This window comes from Corvus kubaryi, unplaced genomic scaffold (genome assembly GCF_017639235.1).
Source record: "Corvus kubaryi isolate FWS band 111438036 unplaced genomic scaffold, C.kubaryi_AGA036_p1.0 66, whole genome shotgun sequence".
Taxonomy (NCBI): domain Eukaryota; kingdom Metazoa; phylum Chordata; class Aves; order Passeriformes; family Corvidae; genus Corvus; species Corvus kubaryi.
In genome coordinates this window covers 31,231,560-31,248,246 of record NW_024582054.1, presented here as the reverse complement: position 1 = coordinate 31,248,246, position 16,687 = coordinate 31,231,560, and the positions used below count along the sequence as shown (strand labels likewise).

The window sequence follows — 16,687 nt, the reverse complement described above, 5'->3', positions numbered from 1 at the left end:
GCTGAATCTGTTAAACATTCTCAATGTTTAATGGGTGTAATTTGAAGTGGTAAGTAGTATTGCACTCTTCGGATTTATATTTCAATTTCCCACTGAATGTTCAACTTTATTCAAAGAAAACAGAATGTATTTGGTTTTACCTGAGGCTAAAACCAGTGTTCGTGTCTTGAATTAGACAGCACATAAAAGCCATTAATATTCAAGATTCAGGGAACTCTTAGGGAGTACTTTGGTATTATGTCAGAATGCTGCGGACCTTCTTGCTCTCTACAACTCCCTGACAGGAGGTTGAAGCCAGATGGGGGCCGGGCTCTGCTTCCAGGGAGCAAGGGACAGGATAAGAGGACAGTCTTAAGATGTACCAGGGGAGGCAGCTGGACATTAGGGAAGGGTGATTAGACACTGGAATTGGCTGCCCACGGAAGCGGTGGAGTCACGGTCCCTGGAGGTGCTGAAGCAAAGACCGGCTGTGGCGCTCAGTGCCATGGTCCTGCTGGCACGGCGGTGTTCGGTCATGGGTTGGGCTCGGCGATGCCAGAGGTCTTTTCCACCCGGATGGACTCTGGGATGCTGCGGGGCGGCGGGGCCCTGCCCGCCGTGAGGGAGCGGGAGCGCCACGGCCCCTCAGCGCTCCGGTACCGACCCGCCGAGGAGGCGCCGGGAGCAGCCCGAGCGCGGAGCGCGCCGGAGCCATTTCCCGCAGGCAGAGCCTCCCGCCGCCTGCCGCAGGCGGGCAAAATGGCGGCCGTGGCTGAGGGGCGGGAAAAAGGGGCGGGCGGAGAACGGGAGCGGTGCGCCATCCTCCTCCTCCGCTTTCTCCCACCGGCGGCTCGGCCGTGTGCTCTGCCGGCCCCTTCCCCGCTCCGAGCCCGGGCCACAGGTAGGTGCCCTCCCCAACGAGGCTCCTTGCCGGGGGGTTGCCCCCTGGCCCTTCCCCTGCGGAGACTGCAGAGGTGTTTTTTGTAGTCGCTTGGTGTTGGGTGTTTTTATTCAGTGCCTGCAGAAGAGGTGAGGGGAGGTAGGTGGGTGGGTGGGAAGCGTGGTGGCTCAGGCGAGTCAGGGGCAGAGCTGCCTCGGGAGGAGGCGGCCTGCGACCCTTCCCGAAGGTGATCCCGGGGTGCTCATCCCCTAACTGGATGGGGTGTGTTGTGCCAAAATGCTGTGTCGCTGGTCTCCCTGGGGAATGGCATCAGCGCTGCTGAGCAGTGGCCCCCAGCCTGCTTTGCCTGGCTCCTGGCTGGAATCTGGCCTGCAGCACTGTGGGGTCTTTAGCCATGGATGTTCATCCAGGGAATCTTTAATCAGGTGTCCGGGCACACAGGTGGGCACGGGGTGCATCTGGATTTGGTGGGACAGGGGATGCCACAGCCTCCACCTCCCACCTGTTCCTCCAGCCTGTGCTAGCAAGGTTACAAGCTGTGTAACCCTTACTTATCCTCACGTGAAAACACCTGTAAGACCACCGAGGTAAGAATTTTTGAGCCCTATGTGTTTCAGCTGCTTCGGTGGCAGAAAGCTGTACACATACTCTGTGATCTGCCAAATAGAAAAGCAAACCAAACTGAGCTAATCTAACATCAGCCCACATGAAGGATGGTGTTCATTTAGACAAAAATTCGTGCTCTCCTGTGAATTCCTGCCTGAATTTGTGGCAAGGTTTGCTTTGTTTCCCTTCATAATAAGCGCATAAAGAAGTTATTGCAGCGAAAACTTGTGAAGTGACTTTATGGTGTTTAAGCCCTTTTTCCATCCTTGCTGTGATAGTGTCCAAGTGGCACGGATCCCCTCTGGTGATGACAGACTGTTGTGCTCGGGGTTGTTTGGGTATCCAGGCAAGTTGTCAAAGTGGGGCCAGGCCTGTATGTCAGGAATGTGTATTGAAGCCAGGTCCTATAAACACTCACAAATGTGTGGAGCCTTGTTGCTAGGGCTTTGCACAGGAATACAACATGTACGAGTCCCTCTTTGAAGTCCTGATGTGCTACCTGACTATTTGGAAGCCAGGAGCGTAGCAGAGGGAAGAGTTTCCATAGTTAGTGAGCTTCAGCCTTGGGATTTTCGTTTATGAATAAATTCACCTCTTTTTATGGCTCGTTTTGGAGCGGAGCCAAGTGGAACTATATTGTTTATGTGCGTAGATTCTTGTGTCTCACACAAAGATGCCTATTGTTTACACAGAAACTGTAAGAGGAATGTTTTGTTAACATTTGGTTAGCAATATAAACTGACAAACACAAATGCAGACTGGAACTTGAAACAAAAATAGCCCTTCTCAGAGGAGAAAAACACAGCTGCCCAAAAACTGTTTTTCAAGGAAAACTGTGCACCTATTGGTTCTATGTGGTTTTTTTTAAATTCAGCTTCTATGATTTCAATGCCTGTGGATCTTCTACTGCATGTAACTATCCCAGCAACTTAAGCTCCACACCCATGTACCCTCTAAACAGTGCTTATTTTTCTAAAGAAGATTGACTGAATTGTGATACTTTTTAATTACATTTGAAATTTGGTTTTACTTGGGTGTGTCATTGTTACATTTTTAAATTCCTGAGCTGACTGGGATGAATTCCCCTCTCCATTGTCAACATGTGTCTTTTCCATTAGTTCCAGTAGGACTGACTGCTGCCTTCTCCTTACTTTTAAGAAACTTTCAGCAGCTTGAAATAGCATGACCAAAAAACCTGTGTTTTCAATATTTTATCAAAAAAAATTAAAATCCACAGCCTACATAAAGAGTCGTTACAGAGCCTGTGGGGGCCTGCTTTCCATGGTGGAATGTGTTGACTTAGCGGATGCAGAATGCAATTTTTCAGTGGTGATAATGCAAAAAATCTCATTTGCACTGTTTCCAACTTCATTCTCTAATGACCAACATCTACCTACAGTCAAGTGACTGATACCTGTTTAAATAAAAGGGGTGAATGGTTCTCAGAAGGGCTCAGAAATGTTTGGTATTGTAGGAGAAAGGGATCCACAGTAGTTTGAGGACTGTGGCAGCCAAGTGTTTAATTTTTAATGTCTCAGCAGCGATGGCAATAGGTGTTCATCAGATCCTGCAGGTTCAGTGGAAGAAAGTCAGAATTTCAGTCCTTGCACATCTCCTAAGGCACACCATCTCTTTTTTAGAATTATTATTAATGACATGGTTTGGCACTACTTTTTTTGTGCTGGTTTTTTCACCCTGTTTCTTAGCTTGAGTATTTCTACCTGTCACTCATAGATTCTTGCTTTCATGATTAGTAGCATAGAATTATATTTGAATATCATAGTTGCCACCTTACATTCATTGTTTCTACATTGCCTGATCCTCTCTAAATGAGTATTTGCACCTATTTCTATTTGATGGGTTATTGTAAATGTCTACAGGTATCTTTTTTCCTTTTCTTTCAGCTTTCTCTATTGGCATAAAGAAGAATGTATGTGCTGCTTCTGTGACAACTCACAAGTATTGTGTTTATTTTTTTATTTTATAAGTTTTAAGAAGCAAAAAGTGAACTGTTTATTTTATTGTAGTGCTCATTACAGTGAGATCCTGTCCTGCAACTGGGCTGTGTAGGAAGGGCAGTACCAATGTGGGAAACAATTTGTAGTTCTTCTACTTATATTCTTTAACATATTTATGTAGAAAAAGCTTTATTCCATAAAGCTTTGATTTTTTACAGGGACCCCTGTGTGCCTGTGTCCTTGCACTTGGGTGGCTGTTCACTGAAATCACTGACCCTTCTGTTTGTATACAGAGATCCTTAACAGGATTATTTGGAATGGGAGGTCTGTGGCAAGGTGTGATTGGAATCAGATCAGGTGGGGAAAATGTCAGTTTTAGGAAGGTGTTCTGCTCTGGAGATGAGTTGGTTTTATCATCTCCCAAGAACAGGTTATATATTTTTATTTGCAACCTTCAGATGAAAGAATGTGTTCACATTTTAAAATAGATCTTTGCTAAGTAGTTGTATTCTAGGAAATTCTAGAACATGTCAGAATTCCACTGTAACTTGGTACATAAAAAGAAGAGACAAGAATTCCCTTGGTTCTGAGTTCCAGAATCAGTAATGTGTCTGTATATTCCTTTCTGTTCTCTCACAGGAAAGATGATCCCCAGGCAGCAATCCTGAGCCACGAGGATGGGGCCAGATGTACCCCTGCTCAATGACTACAAACAGGAGTTCTTCTTGAAGCGCTTCCCTCAGACTGTGCTGGGAGGTCCCCGGTTCAAATTAGGCTACTGTGCCCCTCCTTACATCTATGTGAACCAGATCATCCTTTTCCTGACACCATGGGTTTGGGGAGGAGTGGGAACACTCTTGTACCAGCTGGGAGTGATGAAGGACTACTGCACCGCAGCGCTGTCGGGAGGACTCATGTTTGTTACTGCACTTGCTCTTCAGATGACAAACCTCTATGCAAAGCAGAAAACAGTGACTGTAGAAAGAATGCAAATTCAGAATACCCTGACAGATGAAGATGAGTTTGAATTTTCCAGCTGTGTAGGTTCAGAGACAGTAAAATTTATTATTCCTGGCAAGAAGTATATAATCAACACTGTATTCCATTCCCTTCTGGCAGGGGTGTTGTGTGGGCTGGGAACCTGGTATTTGCTGCCAAACAGAATAACCTTGTTATATAGCAACATTGGAGGAACTGTTGTGATCTTTGTGTTTGGATGGGTGACCATATGTATAGGAGAGTATTCGTTAATCATAAACACAGCTACCGAAACAGCCACTTTCCAGGCACTGGATACTTATGAAATCACTGCTCTGATGAGACCTTTCTACATTTTTGTCTTTATTGCAGTGGATCTTGCACACAGGTAAACATAATAATGCGTTTTGCTACTTAAAGTGATGGTTATTCTGTGTATTTTTGATGGGAAAGGTTAAATTGGTCTTCCCAGGAAAATTTGAGATTTTAATCAACTGTAGTAACTTCAAAGAAAGAAGATTGATGCATATATGGTAAAAACTGAGGTTCTATGTTGTGCATAAAAGGTTCTTAAATTTTTATAGCCTTCCACGTAAAGTAGGAAGAGCAGTTTGTAAGTAAGAGATAGTTTTACCTGTTTTCTACCATGTCATTTTTCGTAGTTTTGTATTGGAGCATTTGCATTTATGTCCTTTTAAAGGATGTGTTTTGAAAACACATGTTCCTGACGTGGAATCATAGATCTAAACACTGCAAGCTTCAGGATTACTGGATTTATGTTGAGATTTCATCCTGGAATACTTTCTAATGTAAGCTCTGTAAAGTGATAGCAGAGGCTTTTATACAACAGACAAAACAAAAAAACACCACCTCTGAATTTGGTTTTAATGAATGGGTAAGCAAATGTGAATATTGCTGTGGCTTTGTTATATGGATTTTGAACTTGGATTTTTAAATGCTTTTGCAATACAAAAGAGCTGTGTCAGTCTACAAATTAGGAGAGTCACATTTCTGTTTTTTAGATAAGTGTCTTAGCTAAAGTATTTGTAATACCAGGCTCTTAAAACAAGATGCTTTTAGATTTACTCTCTGCACTCTTTCTCCCTGTCAGGTGATACTTATATCACTTTGTCACATGTACATGTTTTATGGTTGGGGTACTTCAGATACATTTTAAAAAAGCATGTTTGATTTTGCTAGTTTTGCACTGGGAGGTGTCTTTGTTAGTGATTTACCCTAATAGCTGCATCAGGTAAGGTATGAGTATTATACATGTGGATCTTGGACTCCAAATTCTTCTATTTAATTTCCTGAGGAGAAAATTAAGACATTGTCTAAATTCCTGATAAAATTCCTCTGAGGCTTGCTTACTTATTAAAAAGTAGAGAGAAACCAAATATCTTGTCAGTCTAACTGGTGAACTACATATGGGTTAGAATTTATGCGCATTTCTAATACTGATCTTTGTGGTTTTGCAGGAAGATTTTGACACTTTTACATAAAAAATAAACCCTCTTTAGGAATATACAGTAGTATTTGTAGGTGTACAGGCAACATGCCAGTTCTTCCAGTGTTAAAGCTTAAATCTTGGGCCTTGAAATTGCAGAAAATTTTGCTTTTGTGTTTCTGAAAAAAAAATACTTTGCAATTTTTGTTTAACAGTTAAGGCCTTGGAGCCTTTGGACCTTTCTTTTTTGCACAAGTATTTCTTCAGTGTATTATCACAACAGTAACAAAAATAATCGGGATAATTGCATCACTGTATTCATCTGAAGGCTTCAAACCTTTTACATGAAAAGTTAGTCTGTGTTGTGGTGTTCTAATTAATGTGTTACTGCCCTAAGCATAGATGTATGTCCTTATTTTTCCTTTTAAAAGATACTCATTAGGTTTTGTAGGTTGAATGTGTAATGGTTTTACTTTGGGATTTGCTGTAGTAATTAAACAGAAAGTCTTCCCAAATGGAAGTTATTTTTCCCTTCACAGAAGTCAAATCCATTTCTTCTTTTATCCAGGTTTGCTCTCAACGCACCCATTCTAGAACAGACAAACCAGATCTTGCACATCCTGTTTCTTTTTCTGCCATTCCTGTGGGCAATGGGAATTCTGCCCCCACTTGATGCACTTTTTCTCTGGGGAATGGAACAACTGTTGGAGTTTGGACTAGGAGGTTCACCTATGTCAAGTAACACAAAGTAAATGTTTATACAATTGTAAAATATATCAATACTGTTTATAACCTTTTTCTTTTCAAGCAAATCATCTTTATTTTCTCCTTCACAGGTTGTTAGTAATGTTTCTCATTTCTGCTGGAACAGCAATAGCATCGTATTTCATTCCCAGCCCCCTCGGTGTGATCCTCTTCATGACTGGATTTGGGTTCATACTGAGTCTTAACCTAAGCGAGATTGGGTTTGCCTTCAAACACACCATGATCAGCCATTTAGCCTCCAGCAAATCTAAAAATATGCACAGAGGTCTTAGAATACAATTTGGGTGGAAGGAATTTATTTTCTATGTGACTGTGTTGACATTTGCTCTCACAGAAGCCAGCCTGCTGCATCAATTTGCAGGCTCCTCATCATTTTCCCAAGCCAGTCCCCAGGCCATAGCAAGTTACATTCTGATCCTATTGCTTGTAATTATGTGGATTCTTAGAGAGATTCAGAGAGTGTACTTGTTTGGAATCTTCCGAAACCCCTTTTACCCAAAGGATGTCAGGACTGTGGCTGTGTTCATGGAGAAGCAAAGAAGGCTAATGAAAGTTGGTGTTGTCAGGAGGATTTTACTAACACTAGGTAGGAATACACCACTGTCTGTTGTTTGTTAGATGATGCTTGTAGGGAGATTGAAACTCTAGAATTACTGTGTGTGCAAGATTCTGTGAATGAACCAAGGGAAACCAAATGGCTGGAAATATTTGTTGATGTCTTCTTAAATTGTGCATTGAGGTCAAAGTTACTGGTCCAGAATATTTGAAAGTGATTTTATTTATTTCTTTTTTAGGGGTGAACCTAAAAAATTGAGCCTTTTAAAAGCCCAGCTGAGAAAGCAGGGCGTTTTAAAGGGTTTTAGTTACAACTGCAGTACCCACTTTTGAAAAGGTGTCTCTTATAGATCTTTTTGAAGATACTTGGAAACAAAATGAGTTGAAAGTGTTCAAGCTGACTAAATATTTGGTTCTTACAGCTTGCTAGGAAAGGGAGTGTCTTGGTTTGAAAAAAAAAACCAGGAGAGCTCCTAGAACCCCAACAGGGAACAGCCTCCTTTCTGGTAGGTTAGAGACGAATGCATCTACTTCAAGGGAATAAAAAATTGATTTAAATTATTTAATTTTGTAAAGAAGCATCAGTTTGGGAAAGTAGATTGATGACTGCTATTCCATGTTTATTTTTTTTGAGTATTCTCTTGGAGAAACAATTAAAGGACAAAAGAACTAATAGCAAGTAAGAACTAAGCATTGATGTAAATATTTGTTGTCCTGGGCCATTAGTGCAAATAAATTGTTCAATATCCTGGGAGTGTAATACAAAGAGGAGTTTGTGATGTTGAAGGTTTCTCTTTTTATGCTAGGATTTCCATCCTGCAATACGACTGCTTACCTCTGTAGACTTTCGTTATGTTTTTGGAAGGAGGTCAATGATTCTTTTATTTCAATTGCAGTATCTCCGTTCGCTATGATAGCGTTCCTGTCACTTGACCATTCACTACAAAGTCTGCATTCCGTGTCTGTTTCCATTGGATTCACAAGGATATTTAGGATGGTAATTTGAATTTTAAATATGTTAGCCTTAGAAGTGCTCTTCTACATGACTTGAGTACCAAGGCAACCTAGAAGAAATATTCTAGGTCATGAAAGAAGAGATAAATAGATATATTTTTTAAGGTACTTCTAACATATCTCTATTTTAGGTCTGGCAGAATACAGAAAATGCCTTACTAGACATGGTGGTTGTGTCAGCAGCACAAATGTTGGTGTTTAATCCAGACCTCTGGTGGAACAGGAGCCTTGATACAGGAATCAAACTCTTGCTGGTAATGGTCATAATGTAAAATTAAGCAGATAGTTGTTACCTGAAGTCTGTGTTTCCTTGCCCTCTCCTATTGGAGAATTACAGAGCCCAGGACCCAGCAGATAGAAGCTAAAAACTGGGTACTAAGATATTTTCTACCACCAAGCAATGTAATTTTGTTAAAGTTACTGTAGCTGTGCTGAATATGCCGCATACAGCGCGCTTCCTGCCTGTCTCCTGCAGGTTGGCCTCCTGCGGGATCGGCTGTTCCAGTTCATCTCCAAGCTGCACTTTGCCATCGCCATCCTCCTGACGTCGTGGACAGAGAAGAAGCAGCGCCGCAAATCAAGCGCCACCCTGATCGCGCTCAACGTCGCCTTCTTCCCCGTCCTGCTGGGCCTGGTCGCCGTCTCCGCGCTGCTTTCCTCGCCCCTGCTGCCGCTCTTCACGCTGCCCGTGTTCCTGGTGGGCTTCCCCAGGCCGCTGCGGAGCTGGCCCGGCCCCGTGGGCGGCACCGCCTGCGTGTGCTCCGACACCGTCTACTACCGGCAGCTCGTGCCCAGCCTGGCCGGAGCGCTGCAGTCCGCGCTGGCGGCGGGCGGCCTGGGTAGGTACAGGCAGCGCTGGAATTAGGTAGCTGAGTATTTCAGGAAACATGGTTTAGCTGGAGAGCAGGAGAATCTGTAGTTGGAAACGGTGTTTCACAGTGTGGGTTAAATCTGATATTCAGGGATTGCTCAGTTGAGGAAAAAGTGGTTACTTTTATACTTCTTGTACAACCAACTATAGGGCAAGAGGGAACGGCCACAAGTTGCAGCAGGGGAGGTTCAGGTTGGATATTGGGAAATATTTCTTCATGGAACAGAGGGTTGGTTAAGCATTGGAGCAGGCTCCCCTGGGAAGTGGTGGAGTCACTATCCCTGGGAGCATTCAAGAAACAAGTAGATGTAGCAGTTTGTGATACGGTTTCATGGACATGGTGGTATTCAGTCAAAGGCTGGGCTTGATAATCTGGGAGGTCTTTTCCAACCATAAGGGTTCTCTGATCTCTACTTGTTACAATCCTGTAAAAAAATAACTCTGGTTTGTTCCTTTAAGGAGAGACTAAATGGTGATGAAACAGTATCAATCCTAATCTTTCTGCACTGAACAAAAAGGATGGAATACATTCATCCCACCTAACTGAAGGCAGTAAATCGAGTTCTTTAGCCAGACAGCATAGAGAAGGGTGTGTGTCAGACTGGCTGTCTAGGTCTGTCTGTCTCTGCATCAAACCCATTACTCAGCATCCAGAAGGTGACTTATGCTAATTTGGCTGTGTTAATTGGCTGTGGTGAATATTGACTGGATGTTTGTGAAATACATGATGTAGCATAGCTACCAGTAAACAGCTGGGAGCAGAACCCGTTGATAAGACTTAATATCGTATCTTATGCAGGCAGTTGGGGTAGGACTGTAGCAGCACTTGTGGGTTTACAGCCTGTGAAAGGCATTGTGATGGGGTTTTCATAGAATTACAGAGACAGAGGTGAAGAAATGCCCAGTCTTTTTCCCAGCTGGAGAGAGAGTAACTGTTTTAAAATTGCAAGGTCATTTTCTTGAGAAACAGCCTTTGTGTAACCTAAATAATCAAAAGATTGTAGCCCTTAGACAAGAGGCAAATATTTACATAAGCCTCTTAGAAAATGGCTTATGGCTAGAAAAAATGGCCTAATATTAGAAGGCAGTGGAAGTTAACCTTAATCATGCTTTTCTGAAGAATATATCCAGGTGCTTTACTAGGAAACATTTGCTGCACTTTCATCACTGGTTAGAGGGAGGTACTAAATAAAACTGGGAAGTCTTTTTTCTCTAAAGAAGGATACTTCAGTTTGTCTGCTGCATTAGTCCATCTATGTTTTATATGTGCAGTAGATGTATTTATTACATTATTATAATATATAGCTATCATATATATATGTTATATATTTCTCATGTCTATCTATTTTATACCTATACATATTTTAATAGGATTTTTTTCCCCATTCCCATCATGACTGTGGTGGCATATATGCCTCAGAATAAATAATTTAAAACACTAGTCTTGAGGGGTAAAAAGTCTCTTCTTTAATGTGAAAATCTGTGAATGAATGTCTTCAAGCAAGAAAAACTGTGGTGTTCTCAGTTGAGTTCAAAAGGAAGCGGTACCACTTTGTGTGTCACTAATTTAAACCCATCATTTTTTCTGTGTAAAGGAGTTTTAGTAGCTTTAACAGCTAGCAAGAAAGGAATTAAAAACTTTGCAAAATGTTAACAAGAAAATGCACTTAATTAGCTCAGTGGGATAGAAAAGGTTACTTAAATTTTAACTACAGCTTAATGGTTGGTTTCACTGATTTCATCTTACAACATTTTAAAACTAAAATTAAGTAAGTGAGTGTGAGTGGTCACCAGACGTGAGTGACAGTAGAAGCTGGTCATAAACTGGCAGCAAATATGCTTAAGAACAGAACCATTATGGTAGGAGGATTGACATTAGGCTGTAGTTCAAATACACTATGACCACTAGTTCTTAGGAAATTTGGCATTGCTCTTTTTGTGAAATAGGTAAAAAAGAGGAAAAGTACCTGTTTGGGGTTTTTTTGAGTACTAATTTGATGTTGTCCAGGACCTGATTTTCAAATTCCAGTTCAGTTATATTTTTATTTCTCTGATAACAAATAAACTTCCTATTCCACAGCAAATTGGCCCATTAGGAAACTCTTGTGCTATATCATCATTCTTTAAGGCATTCTCAGTCAGAAGGATTTGAGGTCTCCAGAGAACATCAGTGGGAACTGTGTGGTTGGAAATGCAGCCAAAAATTATCTTTAATCATGAAAGTCATCTCTGCAAAGGGAATTGAGGGTGGAGTTGTTTAACCCTGGTCCGGAGTGAATAAAGTAGTCCTGCAGTTGTGTGAGGTTTCCCAATTTTCCACAGCTTTTTCAAAGCTAACACTGCAATTTCAAGATCCAGCTTCGCAGCCAGTTTCTTCAAGATTCTAAGGTGCTACTTAGCTAAATGATTGTGATGTTGATGCAGAAATATTTTGAGTTTGCAGTTGAATTCTTATGTTGGCATGTAGAAAAGGTAATATGTAGTTTTTGTTTGGTTTTTTTTCTTGTCTAGGTCTCTCTCTGCCTGGATCACATTACTTGTGTCGCTTTCAGGACAGGCTGATGTGGATATTGGTGCTGGAAAAAGGCTTCACGTACTGTGGTGTTAACATTAAGGTAACTGCATGCTGAGCACTGAGATGCTGATGTTTGGAAATTGTGCAAAGGTTTTGCTGTGTAACATTTCAGCAGTGTAACTGATTTACCTGATGTTACAGTAAATTTTCTAAGATGAGTGTTATACTAATTAGTCTTGCAATTGACACATGCAGCAGATGTGAAATTTTTTGTCATTTAGCTTGTGACACAATATCTTTAATAAGCTGGCTAATAAGATCTGCATCAGGCAAAGATTTATTTAAGACATTGATTTGTGTCTAATATTGCAGTGAATACTTTGTTATTGCTGTTATCTCTAGTTAGATTTGTAGGGTCAGGTGTGGAAATACTGACAATCATTTTGTTCAGAAAAATTCTGCTGCAAGCAAACAGCTAGCATGTCCTGGTGATGACTAACAGGAAGCTGTTTTCATGTGTGCTTTAGGGGCTAGAGCTGCAGGAAACATCCTGCCATGCTGCTGAAGCTCACAGAGTGGATGAAATTTTTGAAATGGCCTTTGAACATCAGGAGCACACAAGGATTCTGTCTCCCAATCCCCATTTTGGACACATCCTGACTCCCTGTACTGTTGTTCCTGTGCGGCTGTATTCCGACGCCAGGAATGTGTTATCTGGAATAATTGATTCCCATGAGAATTTAAAGCACCTGAAAGATGATTTCGTTAAAGTGCTTGTATGGATGCTTGTCCAGTATTGTTATAAAAAATCAAAGACATGGGAAAGCCCAGGCAGTGCCAACAAGAACAAACAAGGATCATTTCTGGAACATCATACTGGTGCAGTAAAAGGATCCAGGGCTCTGAGGGAAGAAGACAGCTTTAGTGTTGATACAGTGGAGGACTGGACTGATGATAGTGACATTTTTGATTTTGAACCCAGTAGCAGAACTAGAGACAGAAAAGAACCCGGGCAGTTGGGACTGACATCAAAAGTGCACCTGTCTATTCCAGGGTCTGTAGAAACACAAAGCCAAGATTTCCTACAAGAAATGTCACCAGAAGATAAATTAAACAGGGCTGTGGTGCTTGGGCTGCCTGCTGTGGACAAAGGGAAACAGCCAGAAGTTTTACCTCACATAGAATTTAGTTGCTCTTACTCAGAGCTGCTGAGCATCCCTGAGGAATGGAGAACAGCGCCAGTGCCTTCTTCCAAAGTCAGTGAAATGAGGCAGAGGTTTCCAGAGGAATGGTACCACTTTGTTTTGAGCCAACTGGACTTTTTTTATCTGAAAGAGAAGCCTTCCAGTTTACTCACAGACCTTATGCAAGATAAAGCTTTGAAGGACCTGTACATCCACGGGGTGCTGTCGTGTTGCTTTGGTCTGTTTGGCCTGGATAACGCCGTGCCTGCCCCAAGCCACGTGTTCAGGGCGTACACTGGTGGCATTCCCTGGTCTGCTGGCTTGGACTGGCTAACAGGCAAACCAGAGCTCTTCCAGCTGGCATTAAAAGCGTTCAGGTAAAAGAAAACCATTTCCTGAGATTAGAAAAATTATATAGAGAAGTGTCACTTCAGTAATGTTTTGTTAAATCTATACAGTTTAAATATATTTGTGGGTTTTTCCTACATAAATATTGCCCTTGCCTCCAGGCAGTGAAGCCTGTGTGTTTTCTTCTTTCTTCCCACAGCAGCTGCCTCCAATCTGCTCTGTTCAGTGGGGAAAAACAACCTTCTTTCATTGTCCCCAGATCTAGACAGTTGTGCTGAATTTAGGTATTTGGCACTATCCATTATCAGGCAGTGGGGAAGTGTGGGAGGTGAATGAGAGATGTTTAAGCTGATGTGTTCTACATGTGGGTGAGCTAAAAGCACACCCAGACCAACTGGCAGTGACTCAGCTGACAAGCAGTGGCTGACAAGTGTTTGGTGGAGACTCTCTGTGGCCTGAAGAGCCTTTCTCCCTCCTGTCTTTGCTGCACAACTGACTGTGTGACGTTCTGCACCTTTCAGATACACCTTCAAACTTATGCTGGACAAAGCCAGCCTGGGCCCAGTAGAGAACTTTAAAGAGCTGGTGAATTACCTGGAAGAATACGAAAGCGATTGGTACATTGGGCTGGTGTCAGACCTGGAGTGGCAGCAAGCAGTTCTGCAGGAAAAGCCATACCTGTTCTCACTGGGACATGACCCAAGCATGGTAAGGAGAAAAATTACTAGGTCAAAGTTTGGGTTTCTTTTTCACTGTTCTTTTTTTTCCCCCCTTGTAATCGTATTCTAAAACATGAAGGCTCTGCAAGGTTGGTTTGTACTAAAGAGGAACTGGCACCACTGTTGTTGAAAACCCCACTGCACTGTTCTTCAGATGCAGCAATATTTCCTGATTATATTCCAGTGGAAGGATTGAACTGAGGGGACTGGTTTATACACTTTGCTGTGTTTAAAGTGTTCATAGAGTGTACCCCCAAAGCTTCACTCAGTGCTTTGTAACCAAAATGCTCGTGTGTCTTCTCAGAGAATGTACCGGACATCTTGTTTGTTCTCATAGGGAATTTACACAGGGCGAGTCCTCACTCTGCAGGAGCTGTTAGTCCAAGTGGGAAAGCTCAATGCCGAAGCCGTCCGAGGCCAGTGGGCCAACCTGTCCTGGGAGCTGCTCTATGCCACCAACGATGACGAGGAGCGCTACAGCATCCAGGCACACCCGGCCCTGCTGCGCAACCTGACCGTGCAGGCGGCCGACCCGCCCCTGGGCTACCCCGTGTACTCCTCGCAGCTCCTGCAGCTGCCTCTCTTCTAGACTGTCCTTTTTGTCATTATGACTGTTACTGTTTTGTCTTTTTCGTCTGCATGTTGGGAATCAAATGTCCGTGCTCCCCTCATGCGCTACAGATCAGGTGTTACTCTCAGGGTGGTGGTGCCAGGCCAGCGCACGTCCTTGGCACAGAGATGGTTCTGGCCAGAACCTTCAGCAGGCAGGAAGCTGGGAACTGGTTTCTTGCTGCTGGAACACGAGACACCATTGCCTGTGTGGCTGATGAGCCAGATGCTGAAATCCTCTTCTCCAGTTTAGAGAAGAGCACCATAATTGTGATCATTACCGTAATTCTGATCGCTAACATAATTCTGATCATTAACTATTTTTCGTGCATTCTGATTTATTTTTACTTTTTTTTTTTTTTCTTGGACAGGTGACTTGCACTGCCAGTCAGGTTACAGCTGCTTGTAGTATTGTCAACCCCAGAGTTGGCAACAACCAAAGTGTACATTGGACTATTTACATGGATATTTTTATTCTGGCCATTTTGTATTGGACTGAGTTCAGTTCTAGCATTTGTTATATGACTTTCACTGATCTTCCTTTAGTATAGTAAGTTATCAGCCATGCTTTAACTAAAGTAAATTCTAAGGGACAATTTTTACCAAAGTACTTGTTCTGGTAAAAAGAATTTATGGAAACCACTGTGTGCTCTGACACACTGATAACCTGGGTGACTTTACTGATGAAAGAAGTAAACGTGTATAATTAGGGGACAGAGGAAATTTTAAGAGCAAATGCTATGATTTCATCTCCTTCCAGTATCCATATATATGATATATATAATATATTTATATATGTTGTTACTTGCAACCTCTGTCTCCCTCACTAACCAGTCTTCCACAAATGCAGTGAGAGCTTGATGGGGGGTTGGGTGGAAATCCAGCTGTCTGTGCCAGAAATAATTAATTTTTTTTAACCTCACTACGGGCTGAACAGACTTGGGCAGCTGGTTTGTAGTGTTACAGGTCACCTTGAAAACAGGTCCAGGCCCAGTTTCCTGTGGCTCATTTATCCTGTTCACTACCACCAGTCCTAGCACATAAATGTGTGTTCTCAGCAGGTCAGTGGTTACACTGTAGGCAAATGCTGTGCAGGGAGTAGGTAATTCTATTTCCTAATCCTATAGAATCAATTTAAATCAGACCTGCCCCATAACTGAAGTAGTATTGGCTTAGAACACCATGCCTTGTCTGATCAGGAGCATGTTTATGACTTCTCACCTTTAAGACCTTTTGTCTTAGATAAAATTTGTCACAGAATCATGGACTTGGCTGCTGGCTGTTCCTTTTGATAGTGGCCAGAAATGATTTTTAAAAACTATGCAAGTGGTGTAGTGGAAATTCAAAGCGGGCTGGTGCCATGCTGGGCCCTGAGCTGCAGCTGGAGATACAGAGCCATGGAAGTGACGCAGAAGGGGCTTATGGAGAGCATCTATTTCAGCTCCCTCTCAGAAGGAGCTACACTGGCAAGTGTTTACTCTGATCTAAAACTTCCAATGCCAAGAGTGTCATGAACTCCTCAAGCAGTTCACTCCAGTTCTGTGCTGCTCTTGCAGCAGCTGGAAAGTTGGAGTTATTTCATAAATCTAATTAACCCTCCCTTCCTCATTGTAAACCTCTTACTACTTGTCTTCCATATGGTCACAGAAAATTTAATTTTCTTTTTTTGCAGCACTCCTTATTCAAAGATGGCTGTAATTTCTGCCCTCATCCTTTGTCTTTTGTAAACTGAATAAACCAGTTGAGAAAAAACTGCAGAGAGCTGTGATCCTTTTCCTTTCCTTTCTCCAGGTTCTCTCCATCTGGTCCCTGGCCTTGAGGAGAACTGCTGATAACCGGGCCCAGTGTTCCAGCAGAGTTCCTGATTGGCACCAGATGGAGGAGCACAATTAGCAACGGGCAGAGTTCCTGCTGGAGAACAGGAATGTGGAGCTGGGCTGTGCTGCCCTGCCACATCCTGTCCCCTGCTGTCACAGGCAGCATGTCCCACACCCACTCCGGGCTCACGGAGCCCCTTGGCACATCCCAGGATGTTTGCAGCCCTGAGACCCTGATTCATGGTACAGTCACCTTAAACCTGTCTGCAGTCTGGTTTTGGCAGAAACGGGGGCCAAAGCTTCTTGTTCTGTCCCACAAGTACAGCCACGTGCCCCTGTTCAGCTGTTGGTTTGTGTGCTCTTGAACTATGGCCTGTTTGGTTTGGAGCATTTCTTTGATTTATCTGGAATTCAGGAATCA

General features: G+C 42.7%; 1 protein-coding gene across 2 annotated transcripts; it reads left to right on the top strand.

The window, feature by feature from the left end:
- The first annotated feature begins 338 nt into the window (after positions 1–338).
- PCNX4 (pecanex 4) lies at positions 339–16,206 on the top strand. Of its 2 annotated transcripts, XM_042048198.1 has the most exons (12): positions 339–880; positions 3,391–3,445; positions 4,084–4,810; positions 6,438–6,617; positions 6,706–7,220; positions 8,086–8,186; positions 8,335–8,457; positions 8,679–9,042; positions 11,586–11,689; positions 12,117–13,150; positions 13,643–13,829; positions 14,178–16,206. In XM_042048198.1, exons 3-12 carry the CDS (start codon positions 4,122–4,124, stop codon positions 14,427–14,429), a joined length of 3,549 nt encoding a protein of 1,182 aa, XP_041904132.1. In that variant the 5' UTR covers positions 339–880; positions 3,391–3,445; positions 4,084–4,121; the 3' UTR covers positions 14,430–16,206. The 2 variants fall into 2 exon arrangements, with proteins under 2 accessions (XP_041904132.1, XP_041904133.1); XM_042048199.1 differs by lacking the exon at positions 3,391–3,445.
- Positions 16,207–16,687: the final 481 nt, after the last annotated feature.